This window comes from Coturnix japonica, chromosome 7 (assembly GCF_001577835.2).
Source record: "Coturnix japonica isolate 7356 chromosome 7, Coturnix japonica 2.1, whole genome shotgun sequence".
Taxonomy (NCBI): domain Eukaryota; kingdom Metazoa; phylum Chordata; class Aves; order Galliformes; family Phasianidae; genus Coturnix; species Coturnix japonica.
Window position 1 is genome coordinate 2,749 of NC_029522.1, and position 22,392 is coordinate 25,140.

Sequence of the window (22,392 nt, forward strand, 5' to 3'; positions counted from 1 at the left end):
CTGAAAATCTCCTGGGGTTGGAAGCAGGATTTGCAGTTTGGGCCTGGAGCAGAGATCTACATTGTGCACTTGGCAACATGGCAGTGCAGGTTCAGTGCAGACCTGCTGGGTGAAGGCTGGGCTGGCAGGGCAGCCTTGGCCAAGGACTAAGCCAAGTGGTGCAGGTATTCAAGGTGTATGTGCTACCTCTGTTCCTCAGGGTTGCCTGGTCTCAGGTTGCAGCACTATGGATTAGAGCAGCTCCTCAAGAACAAAAGTGAGAACCTCCTGAGTGTGGATCCTATACAGATGATCTCTAAAAGACAGTATTTAAATGCTAAAATTCTAGGCTTAAACATTTACCTGGTGGGCATTTTTTCCTACTGCACCTTAAGATGTCAGCCAGTTTCTGTAAGTTAATTAAGCTGTGGATACGTTAAATATATTTCCCCTCTCAGTATGTGGTTACACCAGAATACCTGCCTTATCATACGAGATAAAAGCACACTTGCTGCAGAGGAAGATAATGCTTCTCACCGAGCTTGTGTTTCGTTGTGCAATACTGTCCTTTATGATAACCACAGTGAGATAACCTCATCTCTGCCCTAACGTGCGCTGCTGTAACTACTGTAGTCCCACTGCCCCAGGGCAGATTTCAGGTCTGCCTGTTATGCCAAAGGACTTCTCTGTTACCTTGTTAGTGCCCACTCCTGCCTAGTGGGAATTCATTACCACCACCTCAACAGAGCGGCTTGTGCAAGGTTTGCCTACAGCTCCAAAGCAGGTGGTCACCAGCTAGGGGGAACGGGAGACAACGCAGCCAACTTGTAATGAAACTGCAGGGTGATGTTTAACATTGTGTAAGAAGTGGCAACAGATCACCCCCAGCAAGAAAATACATTGTTTTAGAGTATGTGGGAGCTGAAGTTCCTCACTGTAGGTACTGAAGCTGATAAAATGCTTTTTATTACAGTCCATTGTGGTTATCTGCAGGCTTAGTTTATCTAGCAGTGTAGATTTTATAACAGCTTTAATGCAATAAGAACTACTACTTTGATTTTGGTAGCACTGAGTGTTGCATGGGTTTATTTCATGTGAGCCTGCATCAAAGTCTTTTAAGACAGCCTATACTGTCAGGCTGCATTACTAGGTCAACACATACCAACTGTGAAGGCATATCTAGGAACAGTATAAAGTGCAGATCTGTGCAGTGAAGTGCAAATAACCTTGAATCCATTCCCAAGGCAAAAGAGGGCGGTTACAAAGATGCTGATGTGATCGCTTCAGTGTGAGTTGAGTAAATATCTTACTGTTTAAGAGTGCTACATTAAAGATAAGTGAAGTATAATTTGTGAAACAGTGTCAGCTCTCTGCTAAGTTGTCAGTGAGGAAGAGAGCTGGCAAGATAAAGCACATTTATTTATCCATTACTGCATTAAGATTAGCATCAGCCCTGTACCAAACATCTTGTCATCTACCAGTAGCTATTACTGGAAATTAAGTCCAAAAGAATCTGTTACTTCAGATCAAGTTTGAGGTGGGACAAAGCTACTGTCTCTGTGTAATAACCGCTTTCAATCTGACTTAAGGACATGACACAAGTGCTACTCAGTTTCACAGAGCAGTAGCAGAAACTGAGACAGAAGCAGCAAGGTTTTAGAAATTTATTGTAAAGGCCTTTACAATTCCAGTACACAGATAAGGGTATAAAATGATGTTCTTTGGAATAATTAAGGCTGGATGGTGGTCATCTGCATGTCACTGAGTGGAACTCAAGCAAGAGCAACCCATTTCTGACTGTACATACTTTTTATTTCTGTTCCATCATTACAGTGAGATCACAAGTTACTTCAGAGACTCGATGCCTGCTTATTATAAAATAAAGGGCGTTATTTACACGATGAAAGAAAGCATTTCAGAATCTTAGTGGAATGGATGACGGATACTGCACCAGCTTCAGTCCAGGTATTTTCCAAGGATGTCACCGTCTCTAAACAAGTAGTAGTCCTGCAAGTATAAGAAATAATAGCGTCAAAACTCCTTTGATCAGCTGTTGTGCAGATAACATCTGGTACTGAAGGCTGCCACACATCATAAAGTACTAAACTGGGAGTGAGCTGACCACAGCTCACATATTACATACAATATTTACTGCTAACTGTGTGACATTATAGAATCCAGGTCATTTTACATCCACAAAACAGGAGAACATACCTTATCTTCTAGCACGATCTTGGTACCACCGTATTCTGGTAGCAAAACCTTTTCACCAACTTTGACACTCACTGGATGAATCTCACCATCCTGAAAGGAAGAAAATAAACACCCTTCATTTTACTCCAGTTCAATGGAAAGGTAATGGCACAATTGCTCCATACTGCAAACAAGTCAAATAATAGAACCACTTTGCAATATCCTGCTTTGAAAAGCAGACACAGAGACAAAAAGAAACCCCACGATATCTTTGGAGAGACTCACAGGCAAAGTCTGAGTCAACACACTCAAGTTAAACGTTAACCTGCTTTCTGCCATTGAGACTAACTGACCACTATTTAGATGGGGGAAAGATCCTCCAGTAGCAAAGCCACTAACCACGGGCATTTTAAGAAGGTGAAAAGACATTAAAAGGTCTCCTTCAGGATCTTCAACAGTCAAAGCTTAAGCAAGCTCAACTGGCATTTATTTCTACCAAGTCCTGATTTTTTGTTGTACATTAAGCCCAACTCTTATGGGCAATGATTTTTTGGACAAGACAGCGAACGCCACGTGCAGAACAACAAAGAAAAGCACGTAACCATTCACTGTTTAAGGATGCTTATCAATAGCTGGTTTCAAAAAGCAAGCATTTTCCATTTTGCAGATGTTCAAAGGAAGACTGGAATTCAAGGCCAGAGCCAGGCAGGGGAACTGAAACCTTCTACCTCTTCTTTGAACCTGCACTTCCACCTTCAATCACCCCTCTCAGTTTTTGTGCTATATGATTCAACGTACTCTGCAGCCATCCCTTTCCTGCTACCACTTTCCAGCTGCTCAAGCTGATGCTTCAATCAGACTCTTACCTTCCCTCTGGCTCCAGATCCAACTGCTACCACTGTTGCTTGCAGCACTTTCCCTTGAGCTTTTTCTGGAATCATGATGCCTCCTTTGGTTACAGTCTCTGCTGCGCATCGTTCAACCAGAACGCGATCAAACAGGGGAAGGAACTTCCTAAATGCTTTTCCTGCCTGTGAAGGGGCACAACGTTAAAGGAAAAACAGATGAACAAAAGCGCATCTAAAGCAAGAAAACCCACAACTAAGTGGGTGTCAGAGAACAAGAAGAAAGTTGAGCACTTCTTTTCCATAGAAGCGAATTATACCACCTGTGATTGCATTGCAGAGCTGTGCTATGACTGCTTCAAGCTCTTCAGAAGCAGCTCACTCCCAAGCTGCTCACACTGGGCACTCTGTGCCCTTAAGGCTCCTCGCTCCAGCTGAGGGAATGAGCCTCCAGCAGGTGGAGCAGGAGCCACATGTGGCTAATCCTAAACCGTTACTTAGTACGGCTCACTGAGAACAGCGGCTCACTGAGAACAGCTCGGTGATCACAAAGACAGAACTCAGTCAAGACTGAGGGCAGCTGCGTTTTCATTCACCGTAGCAGAGTATTTTATAGTAACAAACTGTCAGTCTAGGCCTGTAGCTGGTGCCTGTCTTTTTTGGGCAGTTTAAAGGCATGGCATTTCAGGTGATGTAAGAGAATTAATCAAGTCTGAAGTCCAAATGAAGACTGCTGTTAGTTGGAATGGAAGCAGCACTCCAGCTCCCACACAGGAGATGAAGGCAAGCACAGCACCCTGCTAAGCAGGGGCAGGAAAAGGAATTTGCTGTGGTTTAGGAGGAAAGCTATGGAGCCTTGCCAAGCCACATGGAGACAGTGTGATGCAAGGCAGGTACCCTGGGCTCACTGAAATGGCTAGAAGCAGCCTGGCAGCTGGGCACCCTCCACTGACACTGATCAGCACTGGAGCTTTAAAACTAGGGGGAAACGAAGCTGTAGGCAACGTGTGAGAGATGCATCCCCAGCTAAACTGCTATTACTGGAATGATGCAAGACATGGAAATGACTGTGAACCGGGATGATGTTCATTCTAAGAAAATACCAGTGCTGATCTCTTTCTCTTTAGATTCCCTGAAACCAAACGTTCTGTTCAACTGCAATCAGAACGCAGAATGCTGCCACTTTGTGCCTAAGCTTCAGGTAACACTGTGTCCTTCTGCCTGCTCTCACCAACGAGATGATCATCGTGGTCCTTTCCAGCGCTGGCCACTTTACGTTTCCTAATTTTATAAGGATCTTAATAACGATACACTGACGCAGGTACAAGGACAGCTGTGCCCTTAGGGCTCCTGCAGAGAAGCCCTGGATGGGAGCAGCTTACAGAGCACAGCACCAGCAGCTCCGTTTTCCCTCCCGCTCCTGCGGCCCCCAACGCAGCCCCCAAGGACTCGGTGACCTTGCAAACCCACTCCCAGCTCCGGGCCGGTCTAACCGAGCGTCCATAGGGCGCTAAGGCAGGACTGCAACGAAGGGCTCACCCGCTCTATCCCTGCCTGCCTCCATCCCCCCACAGCCCCACCGGCCGCATCAATCACCATCAATCACCATCAATTACCCTCCAGCAGCACCAAGCTGCCGACACCCCCATAGTGCGGCCTACTGCCCTGCGGACGGGCGGGGCGCAGCAGCGGGCACAGCCCCACGCAGGAGCGCAGGGCCGGGAACACGGGGCCGCGGCCGAGCGTGTGGTCAATCGCGGTGCCGGCTGTGGGGGCACATGCACACACACACACATACACTCACTCACACACTCACTCACACACTCACTCACCATGGCGGCTCCGTCCCGCTCCGCTCCGAGTGACCGCGCCGCTCCAAGCACACGTGAGGAAGGTCACCCCGTGCGCATGCGCAGCCGCCGACCCTGGCTCCTGGCCCCGCCCCGCCCCCAGCCGTGCCGCCCGGTGCCGCGGCTCCGTTATCCGCCGTCCCGGTGTCGGTGTGTGTCCCGGTGTGTGTCCCGGTGTGTCGCTGTGTGTCCCGGTGTGTCGCTGTGTGTCCCGGTGTGTCGCTGTGTGTCTCGGTGCTGTGGCGGTTCGGTTCGGGGCCGGGCCGGGACCGGGGTGGTGCTGCCACCCGGAAGTGAAGTCAGCCGCCCTCTGACCCGGGGCGAGCATGGGCATTCCAGAAGGTTCTGGAATTGGCGAGCCCCGGAACATGGGTGATTCATGCTCGGAGCCTCCTGCACATGCGCAGAGCGCGCCGTACGCCTAGATCCTTTTTTCCTCTATGGGCGGACCCAGACGCTATGCAGGTTGCGGGGCTCGGCCGCATGAGTGTGTGCCCGGCGGGGGCGGGGCCATGTGAGGGAGTGTGTGAGTGTGTGAGTGCGCGCCGCCCTGAGCGCCGTGCGGAGCGGAGAGCTGAGAACGCACACACAGCGCTACGGGACGCGCCGCCGGCACAACGCAGGTCAGTGGGGAGCCGAGCTGAGCTGTGCTGTGCCGTGCGGAGCTGTGCTGAGCCGTGCTGTGCTGGGGCGGGCCGCTCCTCACAGCGATGTGGTGGTGCTGAGGGAGCGCCGCGTGCTGACTTGGGCGGCCTTGCTCCCATTGCACGCCTGGTCCGGTGTGTGTGTGTGTGTGTGTGTGTGTATATGTGTGCAGCCCTGCTATGGCTCCTCACAGCCCCGTTGTGTTGCGGCCGGCTGCATTGTGGCCGGCAGGGGGCGGCGGGCTCTGACCTTGCGGCGCGTCCTGCTGTGGGGACGGGTGGGCATGTGGCTCCGAGCGCGGCCTGCGGGCGGACCATGTGCTGCTTTAAATCTGTATGGCTTTAACATCGGGTTTTACCCCCCAGACATGCTCCGTTTGCCCGCCGTACTCCGCCAGATCAGGCCGGTATCCCGAGCGCTCGCCCCGCACCTGACTCGGGCCTACGCCAAGGATGTGAAGTTCGGGGCGGACGCGCGGGCCCTGATGCTGCAGGGGGTGGATCTGCTGGCAGATGCCGTAGCCGTCACCATGGGGCCCAAGGTAACGGCGGGACGGGCTGCTATTGCGGGCGTGCCTTAAAACGTGGCGATAGGCGACGATAGTGTGCGTGGAGTCCCGTTACTTGCACGTGGGTAGAGCTGCGTGGCCATGTTCACATCGATCCCGTGGGCACAAAGGAGGACGGGCCGCTGCTCCCTGTGAGGGGCGCCTGCCTTCCTTTAGGCACTAAGGACGGCAAGGGGGCGACCGCGTGTTGGCTCGAGTTACTGCCCCTAACGGCGTGGTAGATAATTAACTCCTTCCAAAGGGAACAGTTACATTAGCGCTTATTTATTATCGGGCCAAATTACAGCTTTGTATCCTTTCATCTCCTACCAGCAGCAAAGTGGAAACACTCAAGGCGTAATGCTGAGCTTGCAGCCAGCTCTGAAATGCTTTAACCTTGATGGAAAATCCATGGCAGGGGCATCTATTGCTTGTAGGGTGCAGTGCAGTTTGGGAACCTCTGCAAGAAAATGAGCTGCTGTGTTCCGCACAGTCATACAACACAAAATGAGGCTCCTGCTAAAGGAGCAGATGCCTTTTTACTTCACATCTGTAGCAATGTTTGTTCCAAATCAGGTTCAGATAGTGATTTCTCTATGATTTCAGACCTGTTATCTGTTAATCTTCTCAAGGCTGCTTGGTACCTATTAAATTATTTCTCCTATGCACACCTTTGGAGCTTCACATGCTCCAAGTGTCATTAACTGGACACAGTTAAGGTTGAGGAGCAGCGATGTCAGCAATCTCTGGCTGCTTTCCATAAGAACAGCTCTCAATAAGAGGCTGCAGTGTCATCAGCTGATTTAACGCTTGGTTTGGGCTTAGGCTGCATTGTGAATGCCTGAGCTTGGCTTTAATGTGCTGGTTAAAGGGCACATCCTGATGCAACGTAGTGCAACCTCATGGAATCCTTGTTCATTTGCACTCAGTGCATCTGCTGGTCTCCAGGTATTTGTAGAGATTGATGGTTCTGTAACACCTCCTGATACAGCCTCCAGCATGTTGAAGAAATACCAGACTTATGAGGAAACTTCCCTTCTGCACTCATTCATATTTAAAGGAGCATGATTTCCAGTTTTGCACAATCTTTTGACATTGCTGCCAACAGGCCCATTGCTTTGTCACTGTAGTCCTTGATATGCAGGGCCACTCATAATGCAAGTGTGTTTCCTCTATTCACAATCATCACATCCTCATGTTGAGTGTAAGCTGTTCAATGCGATGGGATGTAAGTAGGTTTTCCTTAGTTACTCCTAACTACCAAACCCATTTGGAATAAGGCCTGTTCAAAACCAGGAATGAAATGGAGCAAACCAAGGAGGGGAGGAAGGACTTCTTTGGATTTAGTAACATTGTAGGTTGAATGAAATAGCACTAAAAACTTGTGTTAAATATTAACTTGATGTAATTGTTCTGCAGCACAGAATGAGCCATGTACCGGCTCTCTCACGTGCACAGAGCTGGTAACTGAAGCTTTACATTTCTTTTACGCAGTTCCTAGGGCTAATTGTACTTCAGGAGCCACGTAGCCTCTTGCACGGCAGCGTTGCATAGTTGTAACACTGAGGCAGACGTGAGTGGGCAGGGAACATGGTGCACCACAGTGGTAGCACGCTGTATCCGAGTCCTTGGATAGCTGGGCTTGTAAGCCAGGCTCTGCTCAGAGCTGAAGCCACGCTGGCACACAGCCACAGCAGCGTGAGCACCCAGCTGGGCCTGATGGGCCACCTGAGGGGACTTGTGCTGGCAGTGAGAGCAGTGAGGTGGGTGTTTGGTCTCCCTTCCCCACCTCCGAGTATTCCAGCTGTCACCGTAGCTGAAGAGATTCAGGGCAGCAGTGCTAGGGAGGTGGTTGCTTCTGCTGTCTCCAGCTGAAAGTCTGGAGTGTGATTGATTGGGGCAGCTATTCAGGCTGGGGACCTGTGTGAGAGGATATATCTGCCCTGTGTTCCTTGTACGGTCCTTAATTTTCCTTATCAATGTTGTACTTTAATTAGGATAGTTCAGCTTTAGTTAAAGCAAGTGCCACCAATTCTAGAGAAGTCAGTGTGGCACATGAATGCAATTGCACTGAGGGTTTTCTGTTCCTCATAGTCATCGTCAATGAGATCTGTAACTTTTCTCTGTTCAAAATGCACAAAGAATCGAGCTTCCTATGGCTGTGTTTCAATCATAGGCTTCTTACTGTGATTTAAGGGTTATCTGTGTTATCTGTTATCTGCCTTTCATTTAATGTTTCTTGTTTGTCACCCTAGGGAAGAACAGTCATTATTGAGCAAAGCTGGGGGAGTCCCAAAGTGACAAAGGATGGCGTGACAGTGGCAAAGGCAATCGACTTAAAGGACAAATACAAAAATATCGGAGCCAAATTAGTTCAAGATGTTGCCAATAATACAAATGAAGAGGCGGGAGATGGTACTACTACTGCAACGGTACTTGCACGGGCTATTGCCAAAGAAGGCTTTGAGAAGATCAGCAAAGGAGCTAATCCAGTGGAAATCAGGAGGGGTAATTCTTTCACCTATGTTTTCAATATTTAATTGCTAGCTTTTTCCCTTTGCACATGCTAAATCTGTCTGGTTTCCTCAATGAGTTGCCTTTTGTTGTAGAATCAAATGGGTTTTTTCTGTGCTATATGCCTTGTGTTGTTCACTGACAAGTATTCCACTCGTCTCTAGGGGTGATGCTCGCAGTTGATGCCATCACAGCTGAACTGAAGAAGCTGTCTAAACCAGTTACAACTCCAGAAGAAATTGCACAGGTAAAAACAAACGAACAAAAAAACAACAAACACATAATTTGACTTCAGAAAGTTTTCTGAACTCAGGTTTGGATACAGAACAGCTGAGTATTTGTCTTTATGTGTTGGGGTTTGGAATGTATCGCATAGAATGATGTCCATGGTAACCCATAGAATGAGTTGTTTGAGATGCCCAGTGTTCTGTCTTCAGGTAAATGTTGGTTCAGAACTAGGCAGTTTGTTTTAATCAGGATTGTTTTCACAAAGTAACTGTAAAACATTAATGTGATTATTTGGAAGCAAAAATGGCTATTGGTGGGTTTGGTGATGGCAGACTTGCGGGAGCATTTGTAACACATCAGCTGTGGGAGGTTCAGGTTGAGCCTGATGCTCTGCTGTTTGTCCTGCTGTGGGCGTGTTGGGCTTTGAGGCTCATTTCCTCTTGTGGCTGCAGATTCAGATGTGTGTGCTGCATGAACCCAGCGTGTGGGGTATAGCCCAGAGCTCAGGCTGCCGCGAAGCCACAAGCCATTGTATCCATTGTATTGTTCTGGTGTGGATGTGCTACTGTTCGTTGTTCTGTGCTGTGGTTTCATTCGTTTATAGTAAGGAAACAAATGATGAGTACTGTGAAATGAGTTGAAGCATTTTGCTTTTTCAGGTTGCCACGATATCAGCGAATGGAGATCAGGAAATCGGCAATATAATTTCTGATGCCATGAAAAAGGTTGGAAGGAAAGGTGTAATCACTGTTAAGGTGAGAGCTGTCAGCATATGGACCAAGAGCAATTTATCCGCATTTCCAAGTTAAGGTTGGCATTTGTGGCATGTGATGGAGCTGCTCACATACAGTAGTACCCTCCACAACTCTTCTGTTCCCATCTCTTTTAGATTAGGGTTGCATCAGTCTTAATTAAAATTGTTTTCCTTTGAGATAGAGCACATGAAGCAGATGTGGTGCAGTTTTTGTGCTGTGGTAATGTTGTGACCAGATCTCTGATAAGACTTTCTGTATCTAAACAGGATGGAAAAACTCTGAATGATGAATTAGAAATCATTGAAGGTATGAAGTTTGATCGAGGCTACATATCTCCGTATTTTATTAACACAGCCAAAGGTGAGTTAACAGAACTGTGTGTCAGGTACCTTAATGGCTCCACTGATGTTAAAATGGTGTGTCTTAAAACAGGCTGTTATGCTGCTTAGCATGACAATAGGATGTTGGGGTCCTTCCCCTGTCAGAAACATGGCAAAAGCTTGAAAGCTGTTTATACTTTTTATACTTCTCTGCTAAGTGTGAACAGTGTCTGTGCCACCATTCAGCCGGCCCCGCAGCATTGCAGATAACAGAACTGGAAGTCTTAGAGGACAGCACTGGGGGTTTTGTGGGGTTTTTGGATGTGTGGTTGTCATTATTTGTAGGGGTCTTTTGTTTGTTGTGAAGTTAAAAGATACAACAGTAGTTCTCAGGCTGCACAGTAAGCTTTAGGGAAGGCTGGATATGCTTTCATAACGAGATTGCTCAGACAATGCATATTGCTTCTGCAGGGCAGAAATGTGAATTCCAGGATGCTTACGTTTTAATCAGTGAAAAGAAGATTTCCAGTGTACAGTCCATAGTTCCGGCTCTTGAAATTGCCAACAGTCACCGCAAACCTTTGGTCATTATTGCTGAAGATGTTGATGGAGAAGCCCTCAGCACTCTGGTCTTGAACAGGTAAGGTTTAAAATTCATACTTTGACAGCTTTGGAACAGCAAATACTGCTCTTTTTTTCCCTCCTGCATTTTCATACTTCTGAAGGAATACATAGGAAAGCATGTATTTGAATTTTCCCAGTACTAAGAAGCAACAACTCTTACACACTGCCATGGCTGATATTGCTTGGGCTGAATTTCAATGGTTTCTTCAGCTACTTGTTTGATCAACAGCAGCTCAGTGTATAAAGATCTTGTTTGCTTGACTGTTAGATTTGTTCCAAAATAGTTCATAGCAATGAGGTTTGTTCTGTGAACACATTGGCAGTACTGCTCTCAATTATGTTCTTCAGGCTCAAGGTTGGTCTCCAAGTTGTTGCTGTAAAAGCACCAGGTTTTGGTGACAACAGGAAAAACCAGCTCAAGGATATGGCAATTGCTACAGGTGGTGCTGTAAGTAATGACTTTTTAATTGGCTTCTTCCTTTAAGAAACACCAGTGTTATTTAGGGAGATTAATAGTTTAGTTTTAGGTCCCTGGTTTCAATTTGCTGTGTTGCAAGCTGTTTCTTGTTCTTCCAAAAGGGTAACAGTAACCAATGCTTGAACAAGTACAAGAGCAAATATGGTGGCACTTGCTGTGTCATACAGCTCTGGCCAGCTTGGAGTAACAGGTGGCTATAAGCGGCAGGGTTTCCTTGCAGGATTTGGGTTCTTATAGGAGAAATGTCCAAAATAGTTCTGGAGGAAAAAGCCAAATATACTTGCTTTCTTATGACTTGAATTAGGATGAATGTAATTGTTCTGAAGGTTAAGAATAGACTGGATAATTTAGTTACTTCTACCTTACAGCTGTGTTTAGTTTTACTACCTCAGTTCTAGTGTTGTTGATGTGCTTGTTACTCTCCGTTAATACATGCTTTTAATACGTGCTTCAGAATCATAGCATGATACTGGGATTCAAAGCTGGTTATTGAAATATATGTTGAAACCTAATGAAAGATGAAGTACCAGAACCAACAAATTCCTCTACAGTTAGTTTATTGCCACTGTCTGGAAGGAGAAGGGAGGAGCTTCTTTGCACTTAGATTCTAGTAGTGTGGTGGTTGTATGCTGTTAGGCTGCTGTACGTGTGGTCGTCAATCTGTAAATGAGAATTTCATACATGGAAAAGCTGTGAATTCCATCTCTACTTATCATGTGTTCAGGTGTTTGGAGAGGAGGGTTTGAGCCTAAACGTAGAAGATATTCAGCCTCACGACTTCGGGAAAGTCGGAGAAGTCATTGTGACCAAAGATGACACCATGCTTCTAAAGGGGAAGGGTGAGAAGGCTCAGATTGAAAAACGCATTCAAGAAATCATTGAACAGTTAGAAGTTACCACAAGTGAATATGAAAAAGAGAAACTGAATGAACGACTGGCCAAACTATCTGATGGAGTAGCAGTATTGAAGGTGAGAAATGAAACTTCTTAGGACTGAAACATAGAGTAAACTAATTTTTCACATCCATCTTTGACTAATACCTTTAGTCATTTCCCAAGGCAGGAAATGGCACATAGATGATCATGAAGTTCCTTCTAGAACCAGCAGCATAGCATTGCAGCTGTTCTATGACTTTTGAGGTCATCGGGTTCCCCTTTGGAGAGCAGCTCTGTAGGATTCTTAGGGGTGCAGGTGTTGCCAGGATCCAGGAGGGCAGCTTGTAGTTAGAATGGCAGAGTAACTCAGGGAGATTGGTGGTACCAGCCATTCATTGCTGATGTGAGTTATTATTTACTTGTCTCTTAACCAGATAAGGAGTGTTTGGGTTAATACAGTGCTAGACCTTGGCATGAAGAGCTGTTTAATTTTGTGGCAGCAGTCCCATGGCAGGCTTACCTACCCGGGCTTCTCATTTCAGACCTTGACATGTGGCTTGCTTGTAGGTTGGCGGCACGAGTGATGTTGAAGTAAATGAGAAGAAGGACAGAGTTACGGATGCCCTGAATGCAACTCGTGCTGCTGTAGAGGAAGGCATTGTTCCAGGCGGTGGATGTGCCTTGCTTCGCTGCATTCCAGCATTAGATGCTTTAAAACCAGCTAATGAAGATCAGAAAATTGGTAAGTGTCTCACTTAAATGTATGTGGGGATATGCTGAGGATACACTTCATTTTTGTCCCGAGGCTTCACAGGATTAAATAGATTGATTTCAGTGAATATTTAGTTACTTGAACATTATATCCCTTTGGTGTGGCAATGCCATTGTAGCACATCAAATGGAGGATGGTTTTGTACAGTGTTCCACAAACACCTGCTGCTATAACGATATTCTTGGGTACTTTTTGGACAGATTTCAGCAAGTTCCCTCCACACACCTTCTAAATTAAATAAAATAGATGAACTTCTTGCTCTGCTGGTTTAGCAGCATCTCTTTTTGTATCAATCTCCAGCACTTGAACGTATGTCTTGGTAATAGGAGTGAATCCTTTTTCTTTCAGGCATTGAGATCATAAAGAGAACACTGAGAATTCCAGCAATGACTATTGCAAAGAATGCAGGTGTTGAAGGCTCGTTAATAGTTGAGAAAATACTGCAGAGTCCATCAGAAGTCGGCTATGATGCAATGCTTGGGGACTTTGTAAATATGGTAGAAAAAGGAATCATAGACCCAACAAAGGTAACCAAAACCAGCCTTGGCTTTCCTTCCTCCCTCTGCACGTGATATTGAATGGGAACTGAGTTCTTTCTTTCCTGTCTCCAGGTTGTGAGAACGGCTCTGATGGACGCTGCAGGTGTCGCTTCTCTCTTATCAACGGCGGAAGCAGTAGTGACTGAAGTTCCCAAAGAGGAAAAAGAGCCAGCAATGGGAGGAATGGGTGGGATGGGCGGGGGAATGGGAGGTGGCATGTTCTAATTCCTGGGCTATCAATGCATCATGAACTGTGCTGTTTAAGACTGACAGTTCTGACTTAAAGAAACAAACCCTCAGATGTCAGTGTGAGAGGATGGATAGTGACTGAAGTGAGGCTGGTGTTGAAAAGAATCACTGTAACCATCAGTTACTGGATTTCATTTAACACACGTGTAATTGTTTACAGTCATTGTCCATGCCTACAGATAATTTATTTTGTATTTTTTGAATAAAGACATTTGTACATTCCTGATAACTGAGTACAAGATCCATCTACCGAGGTTCTGATTTCAACTTAAGTCAAGCACTTGATATTCCGTTTCAGAATCTATTGGTGCTTGCCAGAACTAGGAAGAGCTTGGAAGCCACTGTGCATAAGACTAGACAACTGTGTACAAAGTAGACAAATACACTCTTATGTGACCTTCATGTAATAAAACAAACTGCGCAAGAGTACTGATATGTATCACCTTATTCCTCTGTACACGAAGCCGTAGCTCTGGGATCAACCTGATAGCCCACTTCTAAGATTTACTAGAAATGTGACACTTAAGCCCACAGGGCGTTTCTCTCCAGGAAGCATTCCTTGTCTAGAATGTGCCGCAGAAATAGAAGTGACGTTAACTCTGGTAAGAAATATCGCAGCTGAACTGACAGACAGTTCTTTTGACATATTAAACAATGCTATGAAAATAAGGCACGTGCATTGACTTTATTTTGCCTTTTCCTCACTGCTTGTTTTACATGCTGGAACAGACAACTTCTCACAGTGCTGTGGGAGGAGGGAGAATGCCCTGAGGGTGTGAAACAGGTAAGTTTCCTTTGCTAAGAACTGAGTAACTTAAATAGTATTCCTGCTCAAGTGCAGTGTGTAGTTTCCTCCTTGGCTTGTGAGTTGTGGTCTTCAGCTCTTTGCGTGTTCTGTTGTGCGCACGAGGTGATGGTTTGCCCTTAAGGCTGGCTTTGTATACCATCTACTCCTTTCCTTAACCCAGCACTGCTGGTAACACTGCTGGATGGTGTCTTTCCTTTCTGCTTCCCACTTCCCATTTTCCAGATCCCTGGAAGCGTGATGGTGTTCATAAACCCTTCATTTTTCCTTCCACGGTTTCAAAACCAAAATTCCTTTATAACTCCCCAGGTGCTTTAAAACTGACCTCTTAATCCAGCTGTCACTTTCCCCAGCTGCCTAGTGCTACTAAGAACTGCCTTTCACAGAGGTGTGACATTTCAGACTTTCTGAAGTGTGAAGAGATGCCCAAGGTCTGTCCTTTGTCCTGAAATATGTGTTCCCCACATTATGGGATATCTTGCCACTTATTTTGTTACCATATGGATTGCAGAGGCTTTGGATGCCCTGACTGACCTCAGCAGGGATATGCACTTGACCTGAAACTTCATCTAGTTTAGGTCATGAATTTCTGTTTAGTTGACAAAGTGCATCAATAGGATATGAAATGGTTCTAACCTATACACATTTCTTTAGAGACTCAAAGGAGTACTGATGTAAGGAAAAGAATTAGTGAAGACGGGTTTAATCAAGACAGCTGGTGCCACTTCACTGCACTGATAAGTAAAAGGCACTACAGTACTGAGATGAGTAAAATCTTGCTCTATGTTGAGTCATTAAATGACAGTTGGCTTTGGGTGCCTTTACTAAGGGTAGGACAGCCTGTTCCTTTGTTCTAGAGGACAAAACTGAGGCACAGAAGGGAGTGTAGAGCTCTCACTGTGAAATAACATTACAGAACCGAGAGCTGTTTGCATTAGGCCAGGTATACGCAGTATGACCTAATTATAACACCAAACAGTGGCATGTTGAGATTATCAAACAATATAGTGCCTGAAGCCCAGTGAGAAAAGACAGTGGGTATAGCTGGAACTGCTGTTCTTTGTGTTACATCTGCCTCTAAAAACTCAGTGGTAAGGCTGCTTTATTTTTTTTCTATAGCAGTTTCTGGTCAGGATTCAACAGCACCTGGAGGCACCTGACAACCCTGTCAGCCCTTGGGATCAGAAGCACCAAGCACTTGATGCTGGACAAGTGATCTGTACTCCCTAAAGCCATCATGTCAGAATTTCCCTTTAACTCAGCCAGAGTTGAGCGAGTTCATGCTGGTAAGTGACATTCACTAAGTAACGTTCACACTACTAAGAGCTAAAACTTGAGTTAATATATTACAGTGTTGGAAAGATGTAGGCTTGGATGAGGCAGAAAAAATGATGACAGAAGCAGTTTGACAGACCACTAAATGGTAGCCTGAGTTACCTTGTGTCACGTACACACCAACCGCCTAGTAACAGTCTGAATTGCACCTGATAGCAGCTTGAATATGTACATTCAGTTGAACGTGTGTTTTGTACAGTAGAAAATAACACACAATGCTCACGTCTGAAAGAGGTGCCCCAAAAGGAGCATGATACTGCTGTACAAATGGTGTGTACAAAAAGTGTTTATGGTGGCGGAGTTTGCCCCGTTACGTCTGATGAACTTCATGAAACATGAGTTCCCGAGGTATGCTTGTTTCAGGGCCGTGCAGCTTGGATGCTCTTCTTTCAAAGGCAGCGACCATCTGCTTTACCACTTCATCAAAGAACAGTGTAGCAAGTTGCGAGTGTAGAAGTGAACGAAATTCAAAAGAAATCTGTTAAAAATAAAGAAGATACTTTCTGTCCCCTTGTGGTAAAATGCCATTAGAGGTAACTTACAAATCATCAGCCAGCCTTCAGAATTGCTTTTTGCTGTGCTACCCCCAGTTCAGTTCAAGAACATTCCCCTATTGGTTCTACAGCTTCCAGAAGTTACTATAAAGCTGTCAGGGAAAGAACCAGATTGCTCTTGTGCACTTAAAAAAACCCACAAAGCTGCATGTTTTCTGGGTTGTGATTTAAGTCTTTTGTCCTACTTGAGAAATTAGCAAATGTAATTTGAAGTAAAGCAAATATGTATTCTCTTATATGGCTTATGAGTAATGCATGTGAACTGCAGGAATAGCGATGTGGAAGCAGTTTAACTATAGGGACTGTAAGCCAGGCATAACTTCATTTGCATTTGTTTGACCTCAAGCATCAGTAAAATTAATGTGCCTTCTGAGGATCTGAGAGGCCTTGGAGCACACAGAGCTCTGCAAAGCAGGGATCAGGATTGTTGCAGCATGTTCAGGACCAACGTAAGAACTTTGAGATGTGGGATATATTGATGAAGCTTGCAGATGGCAACCAGTTGTGCTTAAATCCATCTATCAAGTCACTTAGGAGCTGAAATGTCCCAAAATAATGACTCATTACCATCTGGCGTACATACAGTGAACCATCAGGCTGGCACAACAGTAAGGCCACAGGCTGGGGGTGCCAGCGTAAGCAAAACTCAAAGCTTTCTAAAGGCAGCTGGCACTCCTGAAATGAGTCTTCTCCCTCAGTTATGCAGCATGTCTTGAGAAGTTTGTTGTGAGATGTTTATCGTCACCATTTGCTTAGGCCTGGAGGCACAGCACGTTGGAATTGGGCAAGAGTTGGAATGCCCAAGTACTTTAGTGAGGCAGCCCACTGCTCACATGGCTGTATTTGCTTCTGTTATCTCCAATGACATAAGCAACATCAAGTATTAACATCAAGTATTAACTTAACATCAAGAAGATGAAAATGGCCACTTTAGGCCCAGATCTGACCCTAACTGAAATTCTCAACCAAGTATCAAAATGTGGCTTTGATGGAGGAAAAAAGCTTCCTACACAAACCCAGTACTTAAAAAACAGGGTTTATACAATTGCTTAACTCAGGTTTTCTAATTACAAGTCAGTAGCAGGAGCTGGCACTTATTAGCCTGAAGAAATTCCAATGCCATGAGGAAATAACACACAAACATGGTTAGGAAATGCTGTGAGAAATATCTTTTCAAGTGCCTATAGGTTAATTTTTGATCTGTTGAAGTGCAATACAGCAATAAGATGGAAGTTACTAACCCAAGAAAGTTATATCCTGCTTTATAAATACTCTAAAAGCTCTTTTTCTTATTAACTGAAGAGATCTATTAAAGCAGTGTCCCAGTATAGGCCAGCAGCATCAGGCCATTCATATGATAGCCTGAAATAGAAGGGCAGCTTTTCCCTAAAGAACTGTGCAGCAGGACTTAAAATACATGAAACAGTAAAGCTAAAAGTTGGGAAATGAAGCTGGCCAGACTTGTTGGCCGAACAGGATAGACGGGAGAATATCTGCTTTCTGATAACAAGAGTACTTGGGTTGTAAACTAATCAAAGGAAACAGCCAAGTCCATGAGTATGGTCCTTATTTCTCCCTCTGTATTTGCTTATCTAAAACTGTAGCATGCAGAGAATGTTAAGGTGAGAGATATCGGTCCCTGGGCTGTTTCACTGCGCGTGGACATCTCACAGACTTGGAAAACTACACAGCAGTTTCCACACTCAGTTTCATTGTGGGTGTGTGAGACGGCAGACGGAAAATAGGACCACGTAGTCTTTCTTTTTTAAATGGAACCAAAGAGTATTTTGATGCCCTATTCCTAGCACATGGAAGCTTTAAGTACCATACTTACTGCAAAATCCAACGTGCACGTCCTTGGATAGGCAGGGATACCTGGGCTGAAGCGCCATACTGTTTCCAAGTGATTAAATAGCTTTCCATCAGTGCAGGATGCCTACAAGAAAGTTGGAGAAGCCAAGCTGCAGTCAGGCAGGGAGGGACAAATGAGCATTACTGAAGCGTGCATTCATTGTGCTGGGCTGTGAGGGTCACAGCACAGTTGAGAACTGTTCGTAATAGTGCAGCCAGTGAGAGAGCCCCTTTGCACAGTGTCACACAGAGCAATATAACCAAAACCTTTGTAGGGTAAGGGAAGGATTTTTGTGTTGATATTGTCCAGCGTCCAATTCATGTCCCCCCTGCACTTATGAAACCCATGTCTGTTTTGAGTAGTTAACCAGTAAGAGGAAGCCTAGGAAGGAATAGTAGAAATAAGATGTCCAGAGATGTATCTTGAATAGTAACCAACTGTTGTTGTTGCTCCTAAGGATGATCAAAATAGCCATGTACGGAGAAAGGCGGTTGGTATGGATCTGGTTTGGGCTGTTCCTAACAGAGCTCAACCTGTGAGGCAAACAAGCAATTTGGAAGATCCGAACCTGATTTAAAACTGTTGTTAAGGACAAGCACCAGCTTCGTGCCACAGGCAATACTGGGATGTACTAACACATGAGTTACGGAAAGCCATAACTGAGAAAAAGAATAAGTTACCTTAACTAAGTGTGGTCTCACCAGGGTGACAACCGATGTGTATCGTTCTAGCACAGGAGGGAAGCCTATTTCTAGCTGTGCTTTGCAGTACCCGGAGCGCTTGGATAACACATCTGACTTTTTACACCAAGGCACAAATAGCTTGTAGTTCTCCACAACAGCAACAACTTCATACATTTCCTGCATAGAATAACTGGAATGGAAATAACAATGTTACATTACGTGGTGTTTTTACTGTGAGTTCAGTATTAATATCTTTTAACCTTTTATTTACAGCACAGGCAGTTGTGAAGGTGATACCAGAAAATGCTACCGTTACTTCTGAAAACTAAACATGAAGCTCTGCCAGCAGAAGGTGTCAAGTGGTGAAAGCCTTTGCACAAGGAAGCAAAACACCACAGGGCATCCAGCTGTGAGGTTGGTGACCACTAGGCCTATTTCCTATTACTTTCTGCAGTGCTGGGGAAGCGTGCTTGGATTTCATATAGAAAAGCAGTTCTTTGCAGCGCGGTGTGTCGTCATTCAGGTAGATGTGATGTTTCACACAGTGAAAGAACAGCACTCTTCACATCCACCAAAAACGGTGTGGCAGAACTGAGGGCCTGTGTTTTAGAAGGGTTACATGGAGCTGCGTTCCTTACTTAGCTCCTAAAACAAGCCGATTAACTAGTACACCCACTGGAAAAACAGTAGCACTGGACAAAGGCTCCTTTTAAACAACTACCCACAGTCTGTGGCAGCTCAAGAATTACTAAATAAATGGATGTTAAGTATCATCAGACACATTAAACCTAATGAACCAATTCTACTATTGGAGACTGGGAACGGATCCCAATCTCATTAAGCTGATGAGAAATTTTCCACGAGCAAATGGGATTCCAAAGTCTTTTTCTGTGTGCCTGTGTTTCTTAGTCCCGCAATCAGTTATCTTCCTTCTTTCTAAAAGTGAACAAAATCTTGACTGAGAAGTGCCACAAAATCTAAGTGTAACGTGGCACGTATTTGCAAGAGAAGGGGAAAAAAGCAGCTTTGATACTTTTTGGTATACCCCCATTTTGCCAGCTTAGCCATGTATGCTTCCCTCTGAGGGCTGTTTTTGTTTCATTGCAGAATAAGAAGGTTTTGCAGTATACCAAGGGGGGCTCCTCGGGTTTTGGTACTGTACTTCAGACTTGATCAGCCCCATATCTACAAGTTCTGGAAGTCAGAACTTATTTCTAGCCTCCAGCTGGGCACGGTCTCATGGCCATGAATCCTCAGGGATGCTCAGCCTTGGGGATTCCAGTGTTTCCCATCAATCACAGCAAACACAGGTTTCCAAGTCTCTATACGTACCCTATGATTCTCCTTTCAGAGTATTCTTTTCTTCTATTTACTAGAGGTGCAGCAATGTTGAAGAAACTCCTTGAGAAGGTGTGGCTCAGCACAGGCACTTGGAAAGGAGAAATTCCGGTCATCAGAATACCACAAGAAGCCAAGTGCCTGCAACAGTGAAAATGTTTTTAGATGCACGTCCTTTCAGATCCCAACAGGTGAGCTGGCAGATTGCTCCACAAGGTTCCACAAAGGGTTTACATGGAGAAACAAAAGGCTCGTAGCAGTTTGCAGTCTGTTTAAAACATGAGCTGGGGTTGGTGTTTTTTTTTTCCCTTTAGTAGAAACTAAAAATAGCTCCCAGTCACGGGACAAGAAGCTGGCAGAGTAAAATAACAAAGGCCCCCATTAAACACCAGCATTGTGGCAGCCTGAGTTCTTGTACGAGACTCTGTGCACTCGCATTTGCAAAGTATAACTTCATACCAGCAAAATCAAGACATGCCCTGCAGCATTTTCCCCTTTTGGATCAGGCAGAGGTTGCAACTGCAGTTACAGCAACGCTCCCTCTGCTGCTTTCCTTCTCTTAAAAGGAAGCTTGTATTTTGGATGTGCTTTCAGAAACTGCATTGCATTCCCAGCACCAAACATTTCCTGGGCTTGAAAATAACCACAGAACTGTGGATGCACTGTTTTCAGCTCCCATCTCAGCCTAACAAACACTCACCGTGGTTAACAGGTCTCTTATGCTAAAGTGCCGCTGTTGCCTGGATGGAGCCAGTTGAAATGTAAAACGTTAACTCAGAAGTTAGGGGGTTTGGGGCACCAGGGAGTTCCAAACGTCACTGTTTGCTGCCAGCAGTTCTATGTACGTAAACTGAAGCCCAACCAAGGTCTTTTTCTGTCTCATTAAACAATCAGGGCTGTACACACAGTCGAAAACTGAACCAACCTTCCATGCTTAGTAGAAGACTCATTTTGTTTCTTTAACACAGCGGGCAGTGATGGATGCAGTTCATTTCCTAACCACCAAAGCAGTTCAGCAAATTACAGTTACTGATTTTAAATAGTTGAAATTGCTATTTGAAGTAGTTGATGATGAAGGTGTTCTTTAAAAATCAACCTAACTTTCAATTGCAAACAGATGCAGGAATAGCCCTGGAGTGGCCACATTAGTCTGTATGGTCAATGTACTTGAAGGAATGAAGACAATAAACTGGTTTTGAGTTTAGAGGGAAATAAATGCCCCCACCAGCTTATTAGAAATGATCTGCACTGACTTGTGTAGGAAATAAAGGAGCAGATGTGAGATGAAGGAAGGTTTGGGCAGCTTTGGCCCAGACCTTATTCTGAAGCACTAACTGAAGGTCTTGTCTTGCTCACAGCACACAGTCCCAGCCAGCTTCAGTGCCTTCCAGTGCTTGGTTTGTGACTGCTGAGCTGTGCCAGTGCACTGTCGTCTCGTTCAATGTTATCTGCATGTGTTTCAGCACAAGGCTGAAAAACACTCTGCAAATACATAACATCCTTCAGCTACGCTGCCTTTCAAGGAAGGAGGGGTTATGAGAATTATAACGTTAACTGTTGAGGCTACGTGTTTCTTGAGATCATCTATGAGGAATGGATGCTCCCAAAGCGTGCTGTGCTGGCTTGGCCTCAGTCCGGAGCAGCTTACTTGGAAAGGAAAGCACACAAGTGCGAGCTGCAACGAGCATCGAGTGTTTCTATGAGCCTGGCGGGGGCCCCCCGAAGCAAAGCCAAGTCCCTCCCCGGCCGCACGCACCGCTCCTACTGCTGCGCTGTGTGACAGCCCCTCGGCGCCTTCACAGCGGCAGCACCGTGAGCTCGGGGGTCGTTTTTAATGGCTCCTATCGGCGCACAGCCCCGGGCAGCGGCACCGCCTCAGCGCTCTCAACTCACGGATCTCCGCTCCGCTCCCCCGGCCCGGCCCTCCTACCTGACAGCGGCCGCTCGTTGTGGCGGCACGGCGGCAAGCCCCGCTGTCAGCGCCCTGCCGAGCGCCCGCCCGCTGCGCGCCATCCCGGTCTCCGCTTCTTGCCCCCTGCCGCCCGCACGGTGCTGCCCCACGGTCGCCCCGGCCCGGCCCCGCCCGGCCGCCTATCGGAGCGAGGGGCCGGCGGAGCGGTCACGGGACGGCTACGGAGCGGAGGGCGGGGACGGGAGGAGCGGCACCTTCCCCGCATTGGCTCGGCGGGTAGAGCGGCTGTATTTGGGCTGCTGACACACGGGACGCCCTGCCGTGTGTACGGCCGCGTGACGGGCGGTGCTGCTCGTGGGGTGCGGGATTGATAGAGCGTCACTGATAGTCGCGTGTCTCCGGTTGGTTTTGGTTGTAACCCAGAGCGTTGTTACAGAGCTCTTACAGCTTGGCTGATATCTACTGTTTGCCAATAGGTTTGCGTTAACAAACCTGGATA

The 22,392-nt window shown here is 46.0% G+C and overlaps 3 protein-coding genes across 3 annotated transcripts; 1 reads left to right on the top strand and 2 right to left on the bottom strand.

Moving 5' to 3' along the window:
- Positions 1-1,629: 1,629 nt before the first annotated feature.
- Positions 1,630-5,023, bottom strand: HSPE1 (heat shock protein family E (Hsp10) member 1). Its single transcript, XM_015867674.2, has 4 exons — positions 4,850-5,023; positions 3,039-3,203; positions 2,194-2,283; positions 1,630-1,986 (listed from the first exon to the last, which is right to left on the bottom strand). The coding sequence occupies exons 1-4, from the start codon at positions 4,850-4,852 to the stop codon at positions 1,936-1,938; spliced, it is 309 nt and encodes a 102-aa protein (XP_015723160.1). The 5' UTR covers positions 4,853-5,023; the 3' UTR covers positions 1,630-1,935.
- Positions 5,024-5,354: 331 nt separating this feature from the next.
- On the top strand, positions 5,355-14,083 carry HSPD1 (heat shock protein family D (Hsp60) member 1). Its single transcript, XM_015867672.2, has 12 exons — positions 5,355-5,490; positions 5,878-6,053; positions 8,315-8,567; positions 8,738-8,820; positions 9,461-9,556; positions 9,823-9,916; positions 10,348-10,516; positions 10,849-10,948; positions 11,703-11,948; positions 12,422-12,596; positions 12,975-13,153; positions 13,238-14,083. Exons 2-12 carry the CDS (start codon positions 5,880-5,882, stop codon positions 13,388-13,390), a joined length of 1,722 nt encoding a protein of 573 aa, XP_015723158.1. The 5' UTR covers positions 5,355-5,490; positions 5,878-5,879; the 3' UTR covers positions 13,391-14,083.
- Positions 14,084-15,546: 1,463 nt separating this feature from the next.
- Positions 15,547-22,070, bottom strand: COQ10B (coenzyme Q10B). Its single transcript, XM_015867673.2, has 5 exons — positions 21,912-22,070; positions 19,976-20,122; positions 18,641-18,833; positions 17,943-18,044; positions 15,547-16,032 (listed from the first exon to the last, which is right to left on the bottom strand). Exons 1-5 carry the CDS (start codon positions 21,992-21,994, stop codon positions 15,865-15,867), a joined length of 693 nt encoding a protein of 230 aa, XP_015723159.1. The 5' UTR covers positions 21,995-22,070; the 3' UTR covers positions 15,547-15,864.
- Positions 22,071-22,392: the final 322 nt, after the last annotated feature.